Below are 25,882 nucleotides of genomic sequence, written 5' to 3' on the forward strand. Positions count from 1 at the left end.
TTGTTCACTGAAAGAGAACCTTGCACAATATTAATGTGGCAGACTCACAGCTCTACCTGCGTGCACACTTATGCAAAATCCTTACGCACACACAGAGAGACTCAGATTTTAAAGTATTGATATTGTAACCTGATCAAGATTGGCAGCCGACTAGCGAGAGCCATTTGCCTTGTCAGTGTGAAACTGGAGGCCTGTCTGCAGTCTGCAGGCCTGTACTGACACTTCATTAGAGGTCTTTTCCTGGTGGCCCCCGCTCCGCACTCCCTACCCAACCCTGCACCGTGCCACTGTCCCATCTGATGAAAACTAATGGATTACAGCATTTCAATTTGGGGAAGCCAGCTCCGTTGTCAGCCTATCTTAATCACCTTCAATTAGGGAGCAGCTCTTAGGAAAATCTCTGACATCTGAGAAGTGGGAGCAGGCCAGTCACTCTGACCCATAAACTGGCTGAAGTCCTTCACGGGTGTGGGCAGCCCCATCTCTCGGTTTCCATTTCCTCTCCTCCACTTCCGTAATTTGTCCCATACTCTGATAAGTCAATTAGGCATCAGGTGAGCGAGCTGTGGATGTGTGTTTGGGTGCGTGTAGGGCTACAGCCCACCCTGGTCGCAGCCAAAGGGAGGTCCTGTCAGGTTTTTGTTCGCCTGGATGTGCGCTGATAGCAAAAGCACTGTCCTGAAGTAGTCTGGGAGGAAGTTAGCCGCAGCCTGACAGAGATACTGACCAGTGGTCCCCCACGGCGAGAGGAGGATTGCCTTATTTTTAGCCCCATTCTCCATTATCCGTACGCTTTGTTCTCATAATGGTTATCCCTCTCCCATCTGCAGGAACACAAAATAACCCTTTAATGCTTAGAAAGCAGAAAAATGGCCCGGCCTCTCGGTAATAAGCCTTGAATTACCTACCCAAGGGTTTTCGTTTCAAGATGTGGAATCTTCAATTATTATGTTCCCATTTAGAAGGAGGAAGGAAAGAAAGAGAGGGAAGGGGAGGGAGACAGAGAGATAGAGTGAGGAAGGGATGAGTCCCAGACACTAATGGTGCCAGAGTGAGGCTTTGTTCACTTGCTACATTTAGCCTGTCCTTCATCATCTGCCCTCAGCCTCACAACGCCACAAACGATAAAAGACCTAAAATATAGATTTCTCTTTGTCTTCTTTCCCCCTCATGTCTCAATCTCCAACTATCCCCGTCTGCCATCACTGATAGACATCTGTCTCTCAGTCTTCAGTGACAGTGCACAGGAGAAAACGTCTTCCACAGCATATGATTTCAGAATTGTTTCAGTAGTTAATTGAATTGAAACCATCATAAATTATATTAAATGATTTGACTTATACGATATGTAATCACATATTTGACTGTAGATGTTTGGATGACTGTAAACTTAGTCTTACAGTCTGATGAGTGTCTCAGTCCAGAGGCTCCTTAGTGCAACCATCTCAAATCCACTCAACCATGAACACAGAGAGAAATAAGTCAGAGCTGAGACTTCAGACATTTTCATCTTGATTCAGCGGTTCAGCTCACACTGCATTTTCAGCACAGGAAATTCACTTCCTACTTCTACTAGACAAATCTCTGTCAAACAACAAACCAGCCTGAAAAGGCATTGTTTAAATCCAACAGATGATATTTACACACAAATTGTTAAGAGATATCCAGTTAAGACTGAATCAGACAAGAAATAAAGTTGTTGATTCAACTCCGACAACTCTACTTTACATGAAGGTGATCAGATTTGTCCTTGTGAACTACCATATGTTTGCAAGGCTTATATATTTTCAATGTTGCAGTAGACACTCTTATGACAATGCAGAATGGAGAGGATTTTTGTGCATGGTGCACAGTGAAATGACAGCTCATTGTCAGCTCACATTGTTTCCTCACATTGTGCGAATGTGTCTGAATTCTACAAACAGGCTGTTCGGCTGTGGAAACATTTACTTTAGTTTCAGAGTCACTTGTAGCAACACTTTGGATTTAATTACTGCATTTTAGATTCAAGAACACACTGTCACAGAAATAGACTTAACTCTTATTATTCCGCACTGCTGCCACAGACACACTTGAAGTCTTTTGTCTATGTACTGCATATCTAGAAAAAAAAAAACCCTGCGAGACTTTTGTGTATGGGGCCAGAAATGTAGCAGATAACTTGCTTACTAGGTGTCCTTCACCCTTTCACTTCCACGTAATTACCTTTCAATCAAGAACAATTCCAGTTATTACAAATGAATGAAGTTTTATTCATTTTCAATAATCTCATATTTTTAATAGCATGCATATTCAGAGGATTTATTTTTTTAACTCACGAAAGGTGTGATTACATTTACCATTCACTCTTCTCATGTATCTGTGATTGGTGAATTGTACCTTCTTCATTTTGGAGACTGACATGGTTGAACTGTGTGGAGTAACAATAAAGATAGAGAGGCAGAAAGAAAGTAAATCTGTCACACACACACACGATCTATGGTGTGGTGGATGTAGTCTCTCTGATTTGAATCATGAAATGATATTTCTACCTTGTGGACACTTCCACTTGCCACAGTTGTAAACAATATCACTGCTGTTTTTTTCAGTCCGTCAGTCGTGCAGGTAGCTCCTCTCTTTAAAACCATGCCTGCTGCTGTCTGCACACCTCTCTCAGTGGTAGCCAGCATAAAAAACCTGAGCTTGTTTTCCCACTATCAGATTGTTTTTCTTCCCTCTTAATCTTTGGACAGTTCAAAAAAACAATTTCCATGGTTGAGAAAATGGTCTGAGATGTACTACAACCCATCAAATAAAAAGCAAGGGTTTAATTATGTTTTGTCAAACTAACAGTTTAACGTTCATATTTGTGCCAGTGTTTTCATACTGAGTCTCACATTATCTTGCACTGTGCTTCCTGAACAAATGGAAGTCTCCTCCTGAATTAAAAAAATCATAACCCTAAAACTAACTGTTACATGTAAGTCCTCTTATGTAAAATCATGTGGGGATCCATCCATCCATTCATCCCCTCTCTTCTGTTTATCCAAGATCGGGTCACGGCAGCTGGCTGTGTAATGTGTTCCATCCATCTCTCAAGCTCTTCCTGGTAGATCCCGAGGCACTCCCCAGGCTAGATGGGATATGTCGTCCCTCCATGAGTTCTGGGTCTTCCCTTGCGTCTCCTCCCACTTGGGCTTTACCGGAAAACCTCCAATAGAAGGTTCCTGGGAGGAATCCTAATTAGATGTCTGAACCACCTCAACTGTGCCCTTTTGATTTGAGGGAACAGCGGTTCTACTCCCTCTGGACGTCCGAACTCCTCACTGTATCTCTAACGTTGAGCCCAGCCACCCGATGGAGAAAACTAATTTTGGTTGCTTGTACTCGCCATCACGTGACAATAGGTGATGGTCAATCGAAAGCTTTGCCTTGCGGCTCAGCTCCTTCTTCCCCACAATGGTCTGGTACGACATCCACATTACTGTGGACGCACCATCATGTGGGGATATGAAATTCAAAGAAAATGGGTAAAACTCTAAGTGCCAGAACTATTTTAATGTAGGAAATTAAAAACAGATGGCAGACTAAGTCAATGCTTGTACTGCTCTGACTCACCTGCTGGCATTGAGACTGAGTTTCTCCTCTGTGTCTGTTATGAACTGATCAAAGTCCAGGTCACTGGAAACCCCTGGAACCAGAAGCTCCACAAAGGCGTGGTCGTCAGGAAAGTCAGCGGGCCACTCCATACTGCTCTGCAGGGGCAGGAACTAGAGAGAGAAGGAGAGATATAGAGGGTTTAGGACAATAACAACACCATACACGTTGCATACCCGTTCATGAAACAAAATGCAAAAGATAACACTTCAATAAAAGATGTTGTCGGCTAGATGATCTATTGTGTAATCATAGGTGTCTGTCAAGAAACTATCCACACACACATTTACACTCCCACAGTCATGTGGTCTAGAATAATTTGAAATATTCTCAAACAGGCGTCTTATTAGGAGGCACAAATCAATTGCACCCGAAAGGCCCGAAACAAAGGGAAGCTTATCATCAAGAAAAAACTGTTTCTTCCAGTTCCTTCTCTTTTCCTCTGAAAATCATTTGCTGAAGGAGGAGATCCCTGATCAAAATTCATTGCTTCAGCCTCTAACCATTTCCACCTACTGACACTGCAGTGAGTTAACACCGGGGGAAAAAATAGACCAAATAAATAAACAATGAGGTGAGATGCTCTTCAGTCAAGGCTTTAAATAAACAACTCATCTCTCTGCATCTCTCAGAACTGGGGGCCAGCCCCCTGTACCCTGTGGTGCTTAACGCTCATGCTAACAGCCAATCCCATGCCGGTGCCGCGTTGCTGGGTCTCATATCAACACTGTCATCAACACGAGTCAAGTGGAAGGTAATGGAGAGTGTCTGTGTCAATTTGGCTTTCTAACACTCCGCCTCTCAGCCCTTCCTCGTCATCTGCTCTGATTTTAATAATCCCTGTCAAACTCCAAACAGCTCCCCGCACTCCGCTCCGCTTCTACGCCGCCGCGTACAGTCTATGCCACTCTCCCTGACAGGGCAGACAGGAAACTCAACATTCATTTAGCGTGCACAAAGGGAGGCCTGTCCAGCTGGACAAATATTATTTTCCTCCACTGACAGCCTCACCAGTTAAGCTTGTCCTTTATTGTTTTTCCCCACTCTTCTTCTCTCATACTGTTTCCCCTCATCATCACGCTCCCTCTGCGCCACAGTCGGGGAAGGGGTCTATACACAGCCATTACTGAGAGGGAAGAAGATTTTCAATCCATGGATTAGAAACTCAACATTGTAATTATATGGGCTGAGCCTGTGTGTGTGTGTGAGTGTGTGTGTGTGTGTGTGTGTGTGTGTGTGTGTGTGTGTGTGTGTAATTTTGAATAGTGTCCGCGGCATCATACTCCAGTGTACACACTCAGACACAGTGGATTTCTGCTTGGTGTCTACCTCCTGCTTCGCCAACACATCATCTGTTATCTTAAGCATGAGTGTGTACATGTAAGTGTGTTTGTGTCAGGCTTCTTCCAGGCAGCACACACAGGGCCTCATTAGTACTATACTTTAAATCAGCCGGTCTCCATTGTCTTGTCATTAGCTCTTTACAAAGCAGATGTTGTAGGAGCCCCTGTGTTTCACAGTGTTGCAACAGGGACAACTGGGCCAGGCGCTTCCTGCCTGAGACATCGACTCCACAGCTATTAGAGCACTGGAAGAAGCAAAGACACACACACACACACACACACACACACACACACACCGTCCTATCTCTCTCACTGCTGCCTGTCTGCCCAAGCTTCGCTAACACACAGGCCTATTTACAGTAATGAGTTTGTCCTGAAATATTTAGCAGCACGTCCCCCAGGCCGCCGCTTTAAAGCCACTTAGAGCATGTCAAGTTAAAGTCAACATTATTTTAAAGGGGATACCTAACAGTCTGCTGTAAAGGAAACCTAATAAATTAAATAGGTGCATATTCCAAAATCACAGCCCTGCTTAGGACTATCTCATGTATACCCAAGGGGGTGGGGGGCAGGGCTTCACTGTTACTGTGCAGTCACGTGGCTCTGTACAGTTCTGTCTGCTTATAGTGATGATCCTCCAATTTGATATTGTGTAATTTCTCCTAAATGCAGGAGGCACTGATGTTATTAAATGTATTGGTCACTTTTTTTTCCTTTTACTTCAGGGAGATATGTGGACATAATATCCTTTGAAAATATGTTGTGTAAAATTGTTGGAAAAACACAGCGCAACATCTAACAAATGTCTGTGTTATTAGCTTACACTGAGGGAATGAATAATACATGTCCTAATCCTGATACTACTTGTCGTTGCTGTTATTGTGGAATAATCATCATCATTCAACAGTATTAAAGTAGCCTGAGCAATGAGTCAACTGCAGCAACATAAACACATACACCTAGACAATATTGAGGATCATCTTGCGCAGGTTTTTGCATCGGAGCCGTCATGACTCCAGTAGAGGTTGCATGGTTGTTTTTAATAAGTGCATTAAAAATGTGTCTGGAACAAAGTAAATATCAGCATAGTTCTCAACAGAGCTGTAAGTACCTTTACAATCATTTTAATCATGTGCACAAAATCAAATAACAATGAATTGTACCAATTCCAACAGACATACTCACTTTGACAGAGAGGAAGAAAGACAATCACCATATATGAGAAGTTTGCAAAAGTTTAAGAAATATATTTGTATAGTTTTCCTTCATTTGTGACTTTTATGATTAATCTATTAATGACTAATTTGATAATGAATTACTTATTGTTGATGAAGTTTGTCAAATGGCTAACAAATGATCAACAAATCATTTAATCACTAGGGTTTAATATAACCATTATTCTCATTAGATTCCAACTCATATTTTAAACTACATTTTATTTAAATGTTATAATTGTCATTTCCAGCTGTTGACTTTTACCCCTGCTTTTCATGGTGGTGTTTTGCGAACTAGGAAAATCAAGATCTTATACATCATATGATGTGCTGGCAAATCAAACTCTAATCACAGTCCATAGAGAAACCATTACCATTTCTAAGACCCCAAATTAACCACTACACTTTATTAACAGTGAATAAAAAAGAGATTTGAGAGCTTAAAAGACTTAAAGGGGTTAACCAATTAATGATTAACTGATCATCAAAATACCGTATTACTTATTGTAGATGAACCATATAGGCTCTATGTTGCTGTTGATTCAAGTATATTTTACTCTCATAGTTTTTATTGTAACATTACCATGTTAACCATACATCAGTGTGTGTGTGTGTGTGTGTGTGTATGCGTGTGTGTGTGTGTGTGTGTGTGTGAGAGAGAGAGAGAGAGAGAGAGAGAGTGGCCTTTGACATGAATGCAGAATAACTGACTATAATCTGCTTTACAACCAGACACATACAGGTGCTTTAACATCACACTCAGGTAGTAATGGTCATCAGTATTTAGTGATTCAAAATGTCAGCCACACAGCTCAATGTAGCAGAACATAAACACCTGCAGTGAGTCTGTGTTACTGAGAGACAACACCACTGTGATTTGTGTATCTTACCTTCTACAGGCTCCTTTACATTCGTCTCTTGTCTCGACGTTAATCCATTACAGTTGGAGGGAATATAAACAGCGTCATTTACAGTCACTTATCGCTGACATTTGCCTGTGACAGATATTTGTGGCTACAACAAAGCTGTAAACAGCAAATAAACCTCCACAGAATCAAAACAAATCACTGTGATGAACAGTGGCTCAGTCTGTGTCACTGAACGTCCACCGGACCACGCGCTGAACCGTTTCAGGAAACAAACGAAGGGGTTCAAACGCAGAGACTCGATCGGAATCAAACCGATGTCACCGATTGATCGGATATTCCCGTTAATCAGCAACGAACGGTACAATAACCTGCTGTTTCCGTTGTTTCCGGGCACAGAAAGCGTCCGTGACAACGACCCGGAAGTAGAGACCGAAAACTTCCGCTTCATGGGAAAGACCAACTGATGAAACAAAACGGGGGAGGAAAAGAGCGCGTTGTGATTAAATAACTAAATAAAATAAACTATAGTATAACAGAGAACACAGACAAACTATTAATTATAATATATTAAATCCACATATATTCATTGAGATATCGTGTCATTATGATGTAATTAATCCTCACACAAAATGTGAGCATGTGTTGGTCTGTCCCCTGTCTCTGAAACAGTCAGCTGTGCCGTGTTGCTGTCAACAAATGCAAGTTGGGCGATGAAGCAACGTAAGGATGGTTAACTCGTATTCACACAACTGATGCGCAGAGTCCGAGGAGATCCACGTGTTTGTCCTTCTGTTGTTCTGGAGCGAACACAAAGTGTGTCTAAGCTCTGCTCGTGTTCCTGGACGACTGTGTCAGGGGTTTGGCGCCTTTATGAAAGAGGGAGGACGCAGAGGTATAAATCCGTGCTGTCAGAAAGGTACATGATCAATCAGGTGGGTTTTACAACTACTGGAAAATCACAACGATCAGGACGTGTATGTTTTATTATGTAGTCATGTATGAGGTGCGGATTTATTTAAATCTTTCATTGCTGCACTCACAACTTTGCAGCCTACTTTGTTGACATGTATTTAGTGAATGAAATCTACAACCATGACACAACATACACATGTGTCATGATGTGCACTTCAGATAATTCCAACGTCCCCTTCCTGTTTTTCTTAGTGTCTGTAAAAGCATTCCAAGTTATGCAGTCAAACAAGAACTGCAGCATTCAAACAATGAATTGAACCCATTACTTATCTCACACATCTTAGCTTACACATCTTGTTAAAATGATTGTGTTCACTTCTGCTTCGTCTTCAGGATGGAGAGCAGCACACATGTTTTCCAGATCTCTGGAATCAAGACCCTGGATAAAAAGAGAGTTTTGGTCCAGGGGATCCAGCAGCTGGGTGGGAAATACATAGGTGGCTCGGTGAGTAGATCCGTCGAAGGATCCATTTTCTTTTTTATGCCCATGAGAGGCCCTTCACACGAACAGTGCTGTCCCAGAATCAGTTACTAGACTCACAAGCAACCTAGAAACCAAAATAAAGAAAAACAGGCAAACCAATTAGTAAATGTTATCACGTTAAGTTAAAGCTGAATCAAAACAGTGTTATTATACTTTTTTTTTTTTATTGTTGTTCTCTATCAGTTATTCGCATAAATTGATTAATGGTAGCTTTTTCCCTCATAGGATCTACAATCCATCATTGTGTCAAGCTTTAAGAGGTTAATATAACCTTGGCTAGATAATCTAAATTTCCCCATGTTGCACCCAAATTGCATTTCCTGTATTGTTCCGTCCTGTATTGTTCTATTGTAATGATCACATTGTGTTATTTTAATATCCTGTCACCCAACTTATTGATTCCAAGCTAATTTGAATCAAAAATAAGTTGTTTTAAGTATAAATGTCTCACATATGATTAGTTTTTATTGACATGAATCTTTATCCATCACAGTGAACATGACTTTGATTTGAACTTCACTGCCCAGACCTTAAATACAACTAACATTTGTTTATACCATAAACAACCCGGTTGTCTACTCCATATAATAGTGTGTTACATGTCTATTAACAAATGTGATGATTGTCTTCCAGGTTTATCAACATGCCAGCACCCATCTCATCATCCCTCAGGTGTTGTCCAGTGAAAAGTTTTTGGCGGCCTGTGCTGCAGGTCTGTCAGGTTAATTATTATAATTATAAGTATCAAAGGTCAAAAATGATTCCTATTCATCTAACTGAGCTACTTCCAAAGCTTCTCTGTGACTCTACACGACTGTTCTCTCTTTCACTGATTTTTGTTTTATCCCCCTCCCCTCCACCAGGAAAGTGGGTTGTGACTCCAGACTATGTGCTGGACAGTGTTAGGAATGGTTCCTGGCTTGAGGAGGGACTCTATGAGGTGGCCATATCCACAGTGGCCTCCTCTGCCTTCTACCCTGTCAGGCAGTGGAGGGAGAAGGTGGCCAGTGGGAGACTAACAGGGGCCTTTCAAGGGTGGAGGGTCCTCCTCATGGTCCAGGAGCCCACTCGCAGAGCCATGTTCAAACGGTGAGCTGTCACACACACACACACACACGCACACACACACACACACACACAAATCCATCCAATCCATCTATGGATAAAAGTTGTATAGTGGGAATATCATATATTCTTTTTTCTTTCACAGACTGCTAATAGCAGGCAAGGCAGAAGTTTTTAACAGCCCTCCTCCATCTCCTACCTCCATCACTCATGTGATGGCTAAACCCATTATAGAAATCTCAAACAGCGCTCCTTGTTACCCTGTGAGCCATATTGTTCAGCATCTGTTTGGGGTAAGTTGGACTCAATCGTGTGAATGATTGGTTATGAGGATTCATCATGATATCATCTATTAATTTACGATTCAATTTTTAGTATTTTATTGTATGTGGTTTTCAGTTATCAATCAAGTCAGTACTCAAGTCTTAAAGGCTTTTATTTTGCTTCTAATTGTTTTCTTCTTATTCCTTCACCAGCTAAAATATTGGCTTGAATATTTTTTAGACACTTTATTTATGACATTTTTACTTTTTACACTAAAACAAACATAAACAAGACAAAGTAAATCACATCCAAGAACCAACCATACAAACAAACTACCAGTCCACTGAAAAGTTCATACTATGCATCAAAGGTCAAGAAGTGGGTTAAGGGTCAGAAATACATTCCCTGACCAAGACTTAGTTAGGCCGAGGAAAGCCCAAGATGAAGCCTAGAGGCTCCTGGAAGGTCAGGTACAATGCAATACAAGTAGGAAACATACAATGAACTATAAGCAAAGCAATTGGTTTCCAGACTGATGCTTCTTCCTGCAAATAAAAGTTCCCCAGGTCTTGGGAAACCTGACACTATACACATAATTTTTTCAAGTACAGAAAACCATGTCTTTAAGCAATTTCTAAAACAAGGAGAGGAAACAGATTTCTACTCCCTCAGAATAACCCTTTCAGCTATGATCATAGCAAACATGAGGAGTGGTTGTAATGCTGGAGGAACCATCATAAAGTAATTGGAGCAACCCAAAATCACACAGAGACTGTCAGGGCTTAGCTCTGTGCTATTTATGATGCTGTAAAAATACAGTATCCCAAATACAGCTTGGGGCAGGAGCAGAAAAGATGAGCCAGGGTCCCATCACACTTCGCACAGGATAGAAGGAAAAGTTCTATTGAGTCGAGTCTTAACAAAAAGCGTCGCCAATGGATGACTTCAAACTGGCATGAAATTTTAGTTTGAAAGTCTATAATATTCCAGTTTTTCTTTGGCAGAGCAATTGTGTGGATATGAATTTCAACGTAACAGATCATCATCCAACAAAGAAGAAGAAGACCTGCTCTCTTGATCTTGACTTGTCAAACCTGGAGAAGGAGCTCAGGGACTATGTCGTCAAAAAGGAGGTGTGTACATGTGTGGAATAGAGTGTGGATACCCGACCCGAACTTTGGACAATATGATCAATGATAACTCGGGTTTGGGTCGGGTTGCAGAGTGCCTGTTGGGTTAAGGTCAGCTGGAGCCACATTTTAGTGTGGAAGCATGTTGCAGAAAAGTGTAGTTTTCTATAAACTCACTCAAATGATCTTTTTTAGCTGCTTCGTATGTGTTTGACATTATTAACATGGTGTTTTGCTACAGGCCCAGCCGAGACTTTGCCTCCTTGAATTTCTGGGTTATCGCGACCCTCACCGTTCACTGTCACAGGTAGACCTTCATACACACACCTCTATTCCCCCAGCTCTGATCACTTTTATACAACTCTAAAATAACTATGTATCTCATCAGGAAGATCAGGTCATTCAATTTCCTTTATGTCATACTTTTCAATAGAAAGTGACACGTAGAGCAAGTGAGCGTCATACGCAGGTCACCGATTTAACTACCACTGTCGGCTGATCTGAGAGTTTTGATTGGCAGGCCTATTAACAATACTCTCCACCATCCTGTCCATACCTGTACCCAAGTGGATCTCCGTCAGACTGCTATTATAAGTGCTCATGTATTTCCATTCTGTACTTTCTGAGTCCATATGCTATTTGCCAATAAGTGACAGTCAGAAATGACCCCTAGAAACTTTCAATGCCCATTCACTTCCTATTTCCATTACCCCTCTGCCCTCGCTTTTCCTCTCCTCTTTCCGCCATCTGTCTCCTTGAGTGCCACGGTTTCTCCTCCTTTTCCCATCAACGTTTCACCGTTGTTCTTTTTTATTCCTCCAGGCAACAGAGACAGACTTCAGCAACATTGGTAGTATGATAGAGTGCGGCCTCTTCGCTGAAGCCTTGGACTCGATCAGAAGTGCTGTGTTACCAGGTCTGCTGCCACCAGGGCCGTACCTGACCTCCCTCTTAGAATACGCACAGCAGGTACGACCAGAATTACCAGAGTGAAGGAACTCCCATCGGCTGCTGCTTGAGCTCTGGCGGTTATAAGGCTGTATTACCGGTTCTATAACTGTTTAGACTTTGGATAGCTCCCTTTTGTTTCAGTGTCAATTGATTCAAGTGCAACTTAGGGCTGCAACTAATAATTATTGTAATTATCCCTTTATATAACCTTTTCTTTTTTGACTTATCCCTAAATTGTCTATGAAATATAAAGTCCTCACTGGCGTCATCTAAAAGCCTGTATCGTATGACTAACATCAAAAACTCAGTGTGCAGCTCACATAATACTGTATCATCAAAGGAAAGCAGTAAAACCTTCCATTTGAGAAGGAGGAACCTAACAATGTTTGCTCGTGTAATTCATTCATTTTAGTTGCCATTTAATTTTCTGCCACAATCATCGCAGGTCTATTGTAATAACATATTCTTTCTGTATATTCAAATATCAAAAACACTCACACTTCAGTTGTGTTTTCATTATTTCACAGGGAGACGCCACGTCTGTTTTCCTGAGAAATTTCCTGCAGGTCATGAATAACCTGCTCTTTACAAACCCTCCCTGGCTGGGTCCCAGCACAGTGAAGAAATATTTCACAAGGGTGCTGCAGTGTCCTCAGTGCAAGACGGGACTTTGGCCTTTTCTGCAGACGGCCATCAGGTAATCCTAATGTCACATGATTTTTTACTTTTAATTGTTTGGAAATTAGGTAAAATACCCGTTCATACATTAATCATATATTTACTGCTTGTCTATATGTTTGTTTTCCTTCAGTTACTGCCTCTCCGGTGATGTCACTTGTCACCCACTACCCGCTCCGGCCCCGCCGCCGCTGATACGTTTCTATAGTGACCTTGTTGCGTTTGTCCTAAGGCTCTTCCAGGGGGAGCTCCACTATGTCACCTCAGGGTACCAACTTACACATACACAGTGATAGTGTTCAATAAGCAGTCCTCTTTTTCTCTCTCAGATATGAATATATATTCCTCAATGAATCATATTAGGATTAGATGCTCTGTCCCTCCTTCATTCAACACTGTCTTTCTCTGGCTCAGGGATTTTGTGCCTCAGGGAGAAGCAGTTCCTCCGGCGTCAGCGTCAGGATCTTTGCTATATGGAACCTTCTGGACCGTGTGGGAGCGCTCCACACTGCTATCTCAAGCTGTGAAACAACTTACTCAGCTCCTGGTACAGGCGGCCATTGAGGTAAATGCTCTGGAACTTGTGCATTGCAATTCGCTAGTAATTAGCCAGCAGACAACCACAACAGAAGTAGGTTTATTTAGATCTGTATTTGTAAAATGGGACTGTTTTTTCTGAAGTGATGTGATCAAGAGAGACTTTAACAACTTGATGTTGAACCTGAAGATGCTGATGTTTGTCTTAATTGAAGGATTACGGAAAGATGGATGAGAAGCAGAAGTTGCATTTGGCGGACACTCTGCTGGACCTGCTGTCTGTGCTGGTGGAGTTCTGGTGTCTGCAGCACTTCAAACTGAACCAGAACCTGGTGAAGAAGGGCCTGAACGACTTAGCAGAGCACTTTGCCCTTATCAGCCAGGGTATGGAATAAAAGAAGAATATCTGTTTTCAATTCAGCATTGTAACCTGAATTTTTAATCATGCAACACTTGCAATTCTTTATTATCTGTCTGACCAAGCTTTCTTTTTTCAAGTAATTATTGACAGTATCATATGTTTTGTTTATTTTCCCTCTTGTAGATGTGTCTCCAGAGGTTCTTGCAGAGGTCATCATTAGGGTTTCCTCCACCAGACTTAAGTTGGTGATGGCTGATGCCATATTTAGGAATCTGTGTTGCAGAACTGGATTCACTGTGAGAGATGAACCTATCTCTCTTAAGAAAATGGTGTGTTTGTGTGCATGCATGTTTTTTCTTCATTTAATTAACAAAAACAAGTACAAGAACATGACAATTTAACTTGGGTTAAGACTATGCCAGTTTAGAAATTTAATTAAAAAAAATACTATATATTACTGATTAAAATAGTTATAATTATTTCGTTTTTCCTCTGTGCATTTGTGTTATGGTTAAGACATAAACCACAGATGTTCTGCATTAGTTAACTTGGCAGAGTGAAAACTTGTATAGATTATGTTACAGTTCACTGCTACATAGGGAACAAAATGCTGATGTGGTTGACCCATTATATTATGTTGCAGTAGAACATCTGGCTTTCTCCCTCACCACTGGTGTCTTTGTGCCTCCTCGGTCCCCTAAAGATGCAAATTCACTTGAAATGTGAAGACACCGTCTAACCTTGTGTGTCTGTGTGACTTCTGACAGGTGCTGTCCTACCTGTCTGCTCTGGGAACTTTAGCTCGGAGCCCCAGCGGCGCTCGCCTCGGGACTGGACGCACCTCCCACAGCTGCACCAGCCAGGAGACTGACTGCAGGTCAGTCACACGCAGCTGTCTGTCGATACCTCTGTCAGTCTCCCTGGTGCCTTTTCACAAGAGCCCTTAGTAGAAACATGTGAGGACATACAGGCAGATCTGAAGAAGAACAGAACAAGTTATATTAGATATTTTAGTCCCTTCAGTAGCTTTTTCATTTCAGTTTCTTGCATTTAAACTTCCAAACCTCAAGTAAATTTATATAGATGTTCTGATACCATTTCTCCCTTCCTGATGCTGACTCTGATACCTGGACTCTGCAACCGAGCGATACCAAGTACATCACAGCTGTACCTGTGCATTTTAACAAAATATCCAGGCTCAGGTTAAACACTTTGAAAAACAAATGCATAAAGAGAATGAATGCCATAGAACTTCTTTTATTATGTAGTTTAACGGTAACTGAAAAAGTAAATTAAATAAATAAATAAATCCGGGAATAAACAACAATCTTTTTGTACATGCTTATATTACATATATTTGCATATTCACCCATGTCCATCCTGGCATTTAGATTAGATATACTTTATTCATCCCACAACGGGGAAATTTACAAAATCAGCAATATCTGAGGCATTTCTGATGCTGGTATCACAATATCTTTTTAGGTTGTGTTTCAAGACCAGCGTAGAACTTTCCTTGTCTGAAATCTCTGTCATGTTCTAACTCGTGTAACTTTTTTCACTTGCCACTTTTCTGCCATTCTGTCGCATGTGTTGTATCATTCTATCCAACTTTTTTGGTTTGAGTGTCTAAAATAGCAGAACTTTTCAACAAGCAGTGAACACCGACACTAGATTTAAGGCAAGACATGTAGAAGTGAGCGGAAATGTACACATTTGATGAGGAACGTGAGTGAAAAGGAACAAAGGAACACCTGGAGAGAGGAGGAGTGTGTGTGCGGGAAGGGGCGGTGGGCAGAGATGCATGAATGGGGGAACCAAGGGAAAGCTGAAGAGAGGCAATTGGAGGTCACACAGAGTGTGAGGAGTTGGCATGTGATGGGTCATGCCCAGGTCTGATCCTATCAGTGTGTGCTAGCTGACAGAAGGGGTGCAAAGGGAGGTTAGACCCCTCCTCACACACACACACTGCTGAGTCTGATTTGGACAGGAAGCCGACAGATATCCAGAGTAGGATATCCCATCAGGCCTTTGTCTACAACCACAAGCGCTCAGCCTTCACCCCCGTTTTTCGCCTCTCTTGATCTTCCCTCTTGCATACTAAATCCCTCTCTGAATGCAATCTCACACACACACACACACACACCCTATGTCAGACATCTGCTCCTCCACCAGCAGGTAGTTGGCCTGGAGAAGGGCAGGAGTCACCGGGGAGCAAGTTCATGTGAAGGCTACTGGCTCACACACTGACCAGATCCCCTTTTCCTCTTCCCTCAACCACTGCTATCCTTCGACTTTTTGCTTTACCCCACAGTTTCAGGGATTTAGTGTATTTTGACGTAGAGGCAAGATTAAGAAGTGAATCAAAGAAGGAATGCAATCTGTGTGGGTGAGATAAAGAAACGCCAAAGGGCATGTAGAATCATTTGACCCCAAAAGAAAGAACGAAATCAGAATGACAAAGCCTGTGATAGATTGAGAACATAAACAAAAAGTAAAATCTTCTCTCCTCAGTTTTCATGCTTGAATCTATGATACATTACAATTTCAGTGATGTTGACTTTTTTAATCAATTACCACATCTCACGTTGAAGCATTTGCGAGCCTGACACACTCCTCAAACCACGTTTTCAACACAACTCCACATGTTGGAGCCGCTATGAAAAGAAAGAGATTAAAATATAACATAAGTAACACTAATAGGATTGTGGTTTCAATTGAGACGTATCAATGTTTTGGTTTTGTTTTAGCCGTCTTTTCAAACTGTCAATAGAGACGGTAGATAAGACAAAACACTGGCAAGATGTCGGGTATTGGATTTCTAAGACAGAGGGTCATAAAGGTTGAGAGGAGCCACATGACCCCCTTTATCTTTCATTTCTGGTTGTTAGATCGCATTAGGCTGTTTCTGCCGTGACTCGATCGCTGCTGTAGCTTGAGAGATGGAGCAGAGAGCACTTCTTCTGCACCGCCACACAGCCTGGCATTAGGGCACACGTCCAAGCCACACCGAGCTGAAAGGATGGCTGATTGACCGACTGTTTAGATGGCCGTTTGACTTGCTGGCTGGCTGCGCGGCAGTGAGTGCTTTTTGCAGAAGGAGAGCTGTAATTAAACAGAGGTTCTCCTCCTGTTGGCTTCATCAGGCTCTGTGAATTGCTGATACCCTTTCAAACCATTAAACTGTGTCATTACTTTGGCTCCATCGCCTCTGACCAAACCTGTGTATAGTCAGTGTCAGCTGGATTCAAGAAACGCCTGTAAATAGATCAGCCTTGCAAATGTTTAACTAAGGAGACAAAAAAAAAGGGCAGATCTTTTTGCTATGGCCTTATTTTGTGGCATGTATATATTCTTCTTCTTGGGGTAAAAGACACTTCCTCGTCACTCATGTAGATAATATAGTTTACTAAGACTCGGCCTCCAAGGGCAGAAGCTGCCCCAGGCTCAGGACTGATCGCTGGACCACTGACAGCATGCTGGTCTCCTGAAGCCAAGTACCATCTTCCACTGCTGCCAGCCTATATGGACGGGGGACACTCCGGTGGAATGATTTAAAATGAGAAGTGGCGCACCCTCTTCCTAGACACTCTTATGGACTCTCTCTCTGTCTCTCTTTCTCTCTCTCACACACACACACACATTCATACACACAGAGCTTGTCTCATCTCTTCTCAGCCTTGTCGCCGCTAATAACAAGCAATGCGTGACAGGACGTGTGTTTCCTCCTCACTGCTGGGAGCTCCTTCCTGGCTTCTGAACAAGCCAATTACCAGGGAACAAGCCTCTTCCCTGTAATACGGATGGCACTGCGCTTCAATGCGGCGCACGCGCACACGCACACGGACGTATACACACAAGACACCTGTCAGGCTTCATGCAGGCAGATCTCCCGTACCCACTCACAGGACTAGTGACAGCCCACAGCTATTAGCACGCCTGTACTTTGAAGAGGCTTCACTTTCTTTTACTAGTTATTCCTCCTAATGTGCTTGCTCACATTGAATTCTCCATCTCTGTGTTTGAGGCGTTAAGTGGGAGGAAAAGTGCTTTGGAGACGGTTATGGAGGATTTTGTGTGTGTGCGTGTCTGTGTGGCCATCACAGTAGGGGCTTGACGGATATTGTCAGATTTCATATAAGATGATGTGGCGCTACAAGGGATTCATTTGCTAATGGCACATCTTGCAGTTCAGTGATGCCCGAGTCGGTACCACTGGGTCTCCTCGCTGTCATGCGGCAATGGTCAGTCACGAAAATATTGGACTTGTTCGTGTGAATCATAGGAAATCTCAAATTGAATTAGGTTTAGCACATGCATGTGTCACGTGGTGTCTTCTTCATAACCCTCCTGACCATTTCTTTTGTTTCTCTACAGAACCCAGAGCTCTTTGGTGAATGAGACCAGTCTGGAGAAAGAGAACATCCCCCGAGGGTTGAGCAGAGTCAATGCAGCAGGTTCGCCACACACACACACACACACACACACACACACACACACACACACAGTTTGACAATATAGCTTCACATTTGCAAGGAGCAGACTTGTAACGGACTGATGCACTGCACTAGGTCATCAGTAAAGAGGACATGATAGCTCAGTCATCACTTTCAGTTTAATGAAGAGCACATAACGTATGGAGAGAGTGATTGATTAGCATCAGATCACGCTTCTCTCTCATCAGCTGTAAGAGCAACTTTTCTGCATAAGTAGGCCTGTCGTGTACGACTCAGGGGCAAAGTGCGGATTGCCACCTTTTGCATCGTGCCTCCTCCTCCTCCTCCGTTTGGTTCTACCCACATTTAAATTCAACATCGCACTCTTTGTTTTGTTTAGCTTCTTTTTACTCCTTATTTCTGCTATTTACCTTTTTAAATAAGTAACAGATAAGTAAACCAATGGCCCGGTAGGAAGAAATAATAGGTTTTCCTCACACAAAAAACAGTGACACGTATTAGTACACACACGCCTCAGATCTCCATTTTAGGGATATTAAATGCAGCAATTAGGGTATCAGTGCAGATGTACGACGACTGCAGCAGTGGAACTTCCTGCAATTAGAGGTATGGCACTCTGTGTGAACTCTCGAAGGTGTCAGAGCTCATATCTCCCCCCTCCACCTGATCAGAAAGGCCCTGTGCTGGTTGGTGTGAAGGAGGGGTGGAGGGTAAAGGAGAGGGAGGGAGAGCTGAGGCAGGAGACTCAAGGCTGTTGGCATGTGTTGTTTTTCCACTACGTGATCTCTATACCGATGCGGTCGGCATTAATTTTTGATGAACCATCGGCACAGCATCCTCTCCTCTCGCCCTCTCATCCCCTTCTCTCTCCCTCCCTCTCTCCCTTCCTCTCTTTCTCGAGCAGGCTTTTTCTCCCCCACATATGTAAGCTCACTTTCTTATTTGCTGCACTTCTTTGCTTTGGAGCATCCGTCTCGCCTCCTGCAACCTCGGTATCTCTGTCACAGTAGCTGAGAAGGGTTGAGGGATTTGGGATCAACTTCTCTTTTTCAGTCCCATATTTGCTTCTGGAAGCTCAGCAGAGACTTCAATTTCAAATCAGCCTGACTACACTGTGTGAAGATTGTCAAACAAGAACCGCTGTGTGTTTTTCACGACTTAAAATATGTTTGCCTTGAGCTCCGTGTCATTCCTGAGACCAACCTGTAAACCTGTTGTCATTCATGCAGCAGAATTCATCTAAGATTAGACTGATTGTTCTTGGGAACTTCAGCTACACAAAGCAACTTTCTCCTGCAGACAGAACTAATAACTATTAGACAGGTTGCTGCTTTAATGGGTCATTGTGGAGGATTTTGTGGAATCTACTGATAATGTTGCATTTTGCAACCAACGGAATACCCTTTGCTTCTCCGCTTTCACCACAGAAGAAGCTACAGTGGCTTTCAGGAAACAAAAAAGAGAAAAAGTGTCTCTCTAGAGCCAGAAACATAGAGTTCCAACATGGCAAACTCGAACCCACTCTGGATGTAGATATAAAGGGCTTATGCTTAGGTAGTGGAAAAACTATTTTTTTTACTCCAATGAAAATATAATGAATAATATTGTTTTCTGCCCTTAGAGCCTCTTGAATCCTTGAAGGCTAGGCTTGGTAAGCCTGGTAAAGAGCAAGAGAAGGCTACACTTGCAACCAATACATCCCACCCCCTCCCATTGGCCCTCTCGTCAAAGCTATAGCCCCAAAATACATGAACGTGCACTGTCGTTACTCGCTTGCAAACGTCCTGCGACCATCTCTGCTTCAGCGGCTTGTGAAGACTCTACTCAAGTGCAGTGAGAGCGCAGGCAGGTGAAAGGGACAGGGAGATAGGCCAACCAATTGGTCGTTTTTATTACAGTCCAGCAAGAGCCACAGAACCATCTTATTTTCGTACTCTTTATTTATCCATGGCTATCTGGACGTGAAGAGGATTTCCACAAATGACCAACCCTACCTTTAATTGATGAGAGAAGTTATCTATATTTTACACAGTCAGAATTACAGCCATAACACAAAGACTATTAAAACCTAATATTTAATATGTATTAAAAAGAATCTCACCACAAGGTCCATTACTAGCTAAGGTATCACTTGTCTTCCTCAACAGAAGAAGCCCGGTTGCTACAGAATTTTAAGACTTTCTGATCTATGTTGGCTTCAAAGTTGAGAGTGAAAGGTTTATTTATTCGTCCTTGAAAACAGTTGTTGACAGAACAGTCTCACCTCAAGACAAATATTTTATTACTGCTCTGCTGTACAGAATCATGATTGATGATCTTCCTCACTTATTTAAAAGCTTTGCTTTAAAAAGCTTTGCACGTAATAGGCTATGAGGACGCATATCCTTTTTTAAAATCAAAATCAATATCATGGAGTTTGGTGACTTTATTTTATTTTTAGTGCTAGCCCCACACAATTTCAGTGGATGTCTAATCAGCTCATTCATTCTGGAAGTGAAAAGCATCTCTACTCCTGTTGTGGTCACCAGCACGATGTGCAGCTGGCCTGTGTTGGAGTTGGTCCAGTGAAAATACTGCCTCAGTCCTGTACATTTAATTTAACTCTAGTTTATGATCAGTTTTTCTAACCAGTGAATTAAAGATTTCTTCTCCTGAATATTGATTCTTAACAATTACTATTGTGCTATGTGCCATCGATAAGAAATACATGATCAGATTAAAAAAATCAAATATATTGACATTTGCTTATTAAGTCGACATCTTTTACCAAAAAAGTGTACAAATGGGTACAATCATAGTAGATCAAGGTTTTATGTTTAGAATTTACTTACATACTGTATGTTCAAGAGACAGATGTTTTTGTGTCTCATCTTCCTGCAGGTAGAGACACGAGCATCGAGGGCCTTTGTTGCTGCCGCATGTTCTTTCTTTTTTTTTTTTTGAGCAATTAAATTTAAATATCCTGCATTAAAATCTTCACCAGTGGAATTTCTAAATGGCGGTCACTTATGTTAAAGGCCAGTTAATTCTTCCAAAGAGCAGTGAAAGCTGCAGTAATCTTGAATTGGGGGAATTAACGTGCTGCCATTTCATTCGGAGCCATGAACAGCAGTAGTCTTCCAAGTTTTAAATATATCCAATAACTGCCGCAGAATACCTTCCTAACACATTCCAGACAAATAGCATTGTTAGAGCCTTTCTGGTCCAGGGATCGACAGGCCAAGCTACACTTTGCAGAAATTTAGCAAGCAGACTAAGGGATATAAAGAGCAACACATACATTTAACTTTTCTATTAAAGTGTGAAAAGGGGGATTTATAGAAAAGGACAGGCGGATTTATCCTTTCCGTGCTTGTAAATGCTGAGCATGCAATTACCCCTATAATAGAGGCGTTGTGTCCAAATTGGAGCCATTAAAGTGATTTAACAGTGCGTGGATTGGTGCTGGCATTTGTGAGGATGTGTACACATGGGGTGCAGTGGAATGGGTGTTTAATCACAGCATTTTAGAGCCCAGTAATAGCAGAGCAGCGCATGTAGAACACTGTCGTGCCACACGGTGCAACTTACTCATTAGGGACTGCAGTTCTGTCTGCACTCCACCCTCTGTTTGGCTGTTTATGGTTTTTAGATTGGACATGTTGGTTTGTTTCATTGATTGGCCTCATTATTGTTACTGGTGCTGATGCTGCACAACCACCAGTGTCTGTTTTCTGATGTTACACTGTTATATCTGAGTTCATCTTGATTTTTTCACTGCAACACATTTTCAGAACTATCACTAAACAATTAGGACAGAATATGTTTCACTCACTATACTGTTTACTATAGTGAGTGAACGAGTATCTTTTATGGAGTTGACACATAGACCACCAAACAAAGTTCTCAAAGTAAGTTGCAATCAAATACATGCATCATCAGCCTGTTTATGTTCTCACAGCATTTGATCATTTGGCAATGATTCCTTTGATTTACCCTATAAATGCCATGAACTTTATTATAATTGACTATAAATGAAAATAATGCAAATACAATCAAATATATATAACTTAGATTTCTTAGATGGAATGTCATTGTATATTTTGTCATTTCTATTTTCTCAGTTGACATTGACTTTTGAACTGTTTTAGACTATTTCCCTTTTTAGATATCCAACAGCCTTTTAGATGACAACTAAAATACTCAGCTCTGTTTTATAGGTTGGTGTAGAGCAGTGTTTTAGGTCAGGACTATGCCAACCTAGTGTTCGTAGAGGTTTTATTCTGTAGAGGTTACAGCTGCAATGAAAATATTAGAAATGTGCTGAGAAATATGATAATATATTAAATGCATTTAAATGATGTTTGTTCTGAATTGGAAATAACCAGCACTGAAAATGTGCTCTTTAAAATGTCCAACATCTGTTTGTTAGGTTTTGCATTGAATTTCTAGGGAGAAAATAAATTATCCTCTATTTCGATACACAGTCCTTCTACTTTCACGTTTTTTTATTCTTCTCCTTCAACTGTTCAACCTCTTTACTACCGGCGGATGGCATTTAATACATCTTCTGCATCCTCAAAGACACCTCCAGGAAGAAAGGAATTCTTCAGAATGAATAGGATCCAGCTTTTTTCAATATTTCCCCCTATCTGCTTTGAAATGCAGGAAACCCTTTCACTCTCTCCTCCACTGCTTCTTCCTTCTTGCTCTCCCCTTCCTCTCCTCTGCCTCCCCCACCTTTTTTTTTTTGCCCCAGTCTGTGCTCTGTTGCGCTGGAGTGGAGCCCCTGTACAGGCGTGGCATCCTGGGGAGAGCTAGTAAAGCATTTATTACAGGCTTTGCAGTCCTGTATTATACTGGCAAGCACAGAGCCACTCATGCTTGGCCTTTAACTTCTCTCTGAAGTTCAGCCATACATGAAAAGAGGGGGCTCTGGTCCACTAATATATTCCTGATTTAATATCGTATCAGAGAAAAAAGCAAGGTAAAGGTAAAGATGAGGAAAAAAGGAAGAGGGGTTGAAAAGTGTGTTTACAAATGTAAATGAAATCCTAGAGATTATTTTTCCCTTTGCGTGTCCACTGCTAGTTTGCTGATTAAATATCATGTGGGGACACTGGCAATGCCCAGCAGAGCTTTTGAACCCAGGATCTGTGAAGAATCCTTTTCGAGGCTTTGTGCGTGGGCTGTCTACCATAACTTCCTCTCAAGTAACAATATAGGGACGAGCGGACAGGAAGCGAGACCGCTTTCTCACCGCCACACTCATTCACTCGCCGACTGCCCCGATATTAACTTTGTTGGGCTCAGGGTGTAAGTGGAAAATCTCTGTGTCTGTAAAAAGAAGTAAAGAGCGAAACGAATTAGCCCCAACTCTCCATCTATAATTTTTTCCCTCCCATTTTTTTTTCCCTTTGAAAGATCTCCCCCCTTTTCTCATCAGTCCTCTTAAATCGCATCCTCATTGGCGGCTTGTACTTTTTTAGGTCAGGCTTTTTTCGATGGTGTTTGGGGAAATTTCTTCAGAATTTTATTGGCGTGCTCGCCATATGGAGGGGGACAATGGGCAGGACATCGGGCACACCCTAATTTCGGATCTCTCTTCTCTCTTCCGCCTCTCCTCTCTTCTGGGTGTGTTTGTCCGTTGTTTGTGTCCTGGTCGAAGGAGAGACCCTCCTCCACCGAGCTTGCAAGAGGAACCAAGTGGAGACCGTGCTTCAAATCCTGGCGCTTCCTGGCACGGACGTCAACGTTAAAGGTAAGACTTTTTTTCGTTTTCTCTGAAAACTGTCTCGCTGTCATCTCACTTCACTCCCACTGTTTGCTCTAGGGTTTCGAAGAGCGATTAACATTGGAGAAAAAAAAAGGGGGGAGAGAATAAATAGGAGTGCGTGTGCGTCATCATTGAGGTTAACCTTTCGCTAAAATGTAAAGGGTGTGTCCAGGAAGAGCAGGATGGGTTTAGAGGCTCTGATTTATAGATTTACGCTGTCTTTGCTCAGTGAACTGAATGCCTTTTGATATTTCAAAGTGATTTTCTTTTGTCCTTCTAGGTCAAATATAATGACTTTTCCTCGTTTTATGGAAATGTTATGCTGTTTTAAAGGTTTCCCCAATTTTGTAATCAACCTTAAGTAGCAGCCAAAATTAACTTACATCTTAGCAGGGGACGCAAGAGGTGATGGCCAAAATCGAATCAATTACCTCTATCACCCCGCAGTTGTTAAAATGAGGCCCTTGTTAAACGAGGCAGAACATATTTGGTTGGAGTTATTTCACGTCACATATAACAGATCTACATAAGGACGTCCTGTTTTGTATTCCTCAGGAGTCTATCCATGATTACTTAAATGTTGCAGTGAAAGATGTAAAACGTGAAAAGATGGACTGAACTCTATAAACGTTGCATTGAAATTCAGATTTTATCAATATACGTTAACAGTCTTTAGCACAGGCACAGTAATGTCCTCAAAAAGATGGAATAGTACTTGATTTTTTGATTTTAATTGCTTAAAATTGTAATGACTCATATGCAAAGTATAGGATTGTGTATATGGCCTTTGCCGCTTTAACTGTTCACATTAATCACTTTGTGAGGTCTCTCTTCAATTTAATCTAAAGTTTTCAACAAAAGTTTCACAATCTAGCCCCTTGCTAGCTTACTTGTTAACCGGGTTCGCTTTCATAGCTAACCATCAACTTAGCTGCAAAAGAAAATAGAAGAATTTCTCTGGATCAAATACCTTTCCTATTGAGTAATCTGTGTGTGTGTGTGTGTGTGTGTGTGTGTGTGTGTGTGTGTGTGTGTGTGTGTGTGTGTGTGTGTGTGTGTGTGTGTGTGTGTGTGTGTGTAGACCATGCAGGATGGACGCCGTTGCATGAAGCGTGTAATCATGGCAGCGCTGCATGTGTGGAAGCTTTGCTGCGTCACCGCCCCGCACCAGTGTTTGATAACCAGGTGGCTGGAATAAGTCCACTTCATGATGCTTTGCTCAATGGACACATGGACATCGCCAAGATGCTACTGGAGCACGCAGGTGGGTAAACTGCACCGACACACTCAGAGACTCACTGATTGCAAGTTTACGAAATCATACAAATCACTTAACTCACATCAGCACTTTAGTGAGTGTCAAACTCAGAAATCCTTGATACTCATAAGCTGACTGCACATATTACATTCATAAACTAGAACGACACTCAGCCCCTACCAAGGCCCAACAGTCTCCTTAAATTCAATCAAGCTGCATCAAATAGCGCACACTCATAGACATCAGTTCCCTTAAATGACCTGATCAAGATCCACAAGTTACTCCCTTAGAAAATTGGTGAAAACAACTGATCAATAAGATGGGAGTAACAATGTTAAAGAAAGGGAAAAAAGATTCCTGGATCCGTCCCCTGATCCATATCTGCACTAAACATTAATGGGTTCATCCACATGATTCCGAAAAGTTTCATGGAAATCTGTTTATTAGTTTTTGCGTAATCTTACTTGCAAACAAACGAGCGGGTGAAAATAAAATCTCTTTGCCGGAGGTAACTAACCTGGGATTATGAGAGTGATTTTGCTAATTCATCCATCCATTTTTGTAACAGCTGAAACAGTGACACTGATATTGGTCTATGCCTCATTCTGTCAGTACCATTACTCAGGCAGGTTCAATTAAAAATTGCTACTCTAACTGTATGTCACATGTTTATATTTCCTAATTGGATGGGATACACACAACTGTTTTTATATGTCCTCGTGTAATCCATCTTCCTTGAAACGATTCATTAAACCAAATGGTCTCCATCACATTGATGGAATCATATAATGTTAAAATAAAACACCTTTAACTTGTCTGGCCAGTTGGCTGCCAAGAGAGCTAATCTGTAGAATTAGCCATTTGGCTAATGATTTACTGCGGCGGTGGGCTGTGTGTCACTGCCGCTG

At 41.9% G+C, this 25,882-nt stretch overlaps 2 protein-coding genes across 5 annotated transcripts in view; one reads left to right on the plus strand and one right to left on the minus strand.

Moving 5' to 3' along the window:
* Positions 1–7,480, minus strand: part of kiaa0825 (KIAA0825 ortholog) — a 118,001-nt gene extending 110,521 nt beyond the window's left edge. For both annotated transcript variants that reach the window (XM_069523912.1, XM_020093598.2), the window contains exons 1-2: positions 7,084–7,480; positions 3,598–3,749 (exon numbers count right to left, since the gene is read on the minus strand). In XM_069523912.1, the coding sequence (XP_069380013.1) occupies positions 3,598–3,728 (131 nt within the window). In that variant the 5' untranslated portion in view covers positions 3,729–3,749; positions 7,084–7,480. The remainder of the gene's footprint in view (positions 1–3,597; positions 3,750–7,083) is intronic.
* Positions 7,481–7,743: 263 nt separating this feature from the next.
* slf1 (SMC5-SMC6 complex localization factor 1) overlaps positions 7,744–25,882 on the plus strand; it is a 30,440-nt gene continuing 12,301 nt past the window's right edge. For 2 of the 3 annotated variants that reach the window (XM_020093582.2, XM_020093583.2), the window contains exons 1-17: positions 7,744–7,978; positions 8,368–8,479; positions 9,152–9,230; positions 9,382–9,607; positions 9,729–9,876; positions 10,852–10,980; positions 11,219–11,284; positions 11,800–11,946; positions 12,456–12,625; positions 12,740–12,874; positions 13,021–13,171; positions 13,359–13,527; positions 13,688–13,833; positions 14,272–14,381; positions 17,882–17,961; positions 23,609–23,701; positions 24,798–24,980. In XM_020093582.2, coding sequence (XP_019949141.2) covers positions 7,815–7,978; positions 8,368–8,479; positions 9,152–9,230; positions 9,382–9,607; positions 9,729–9,876; positions 10,852–10,980; positions 11,219–11,284; positions 11,800–11,946; positions 12,456–12,625; positions 12,740–12,874; positions 13,021–13,171; positions 13,359–13,527; positions 13,688–13,833; positions 14,272–14,381; positions 17,882–17,961; positions 23,609–23,701; positions 24,798–24,980 — 2,308 coding nt within the window. In that variant the 5' untranslated portion in view covers positions 7,744–7,814. Of the gene's footprint in view, positions 7,995–8,367; positions 8,480–9,151; positions 9,231–9,381; positions 9,608–9,728; positions 9,877–10,851; positions 10,981–11,218; positions 11,285–11,799; positions 11,947–12,455; positions 12,626–12,739; positions 12,875–13,020; positions 13,172–13,358; positions 13,528–13,687; positions 13,834–14,271; positions 14,382–17,881; positions 17,962–23,608; positions 23,702–24,797; positions 24,981–25,882 lie in introns of all 3 variants that reach the window. The other variant, XM_020093584.2, reaches the window with a different exon arrangement.

Source organism: Paralichthys olivaceus, chromosome 4, assembly GCF_024713975.1.
Source record: "Paralichthys olivaceus isolate ysfri-2021 chromosome 4, ASM2471397v2, whole genome shotgun sequence".
In the NCBI taxonomy this organism is placed as follows: Eukaryota; Metazoa; Chordata; class Actinopteri; order Pleuronectiformes; family Paralichthyidae; genus Paralichthys; species Paralichthys olivaceus.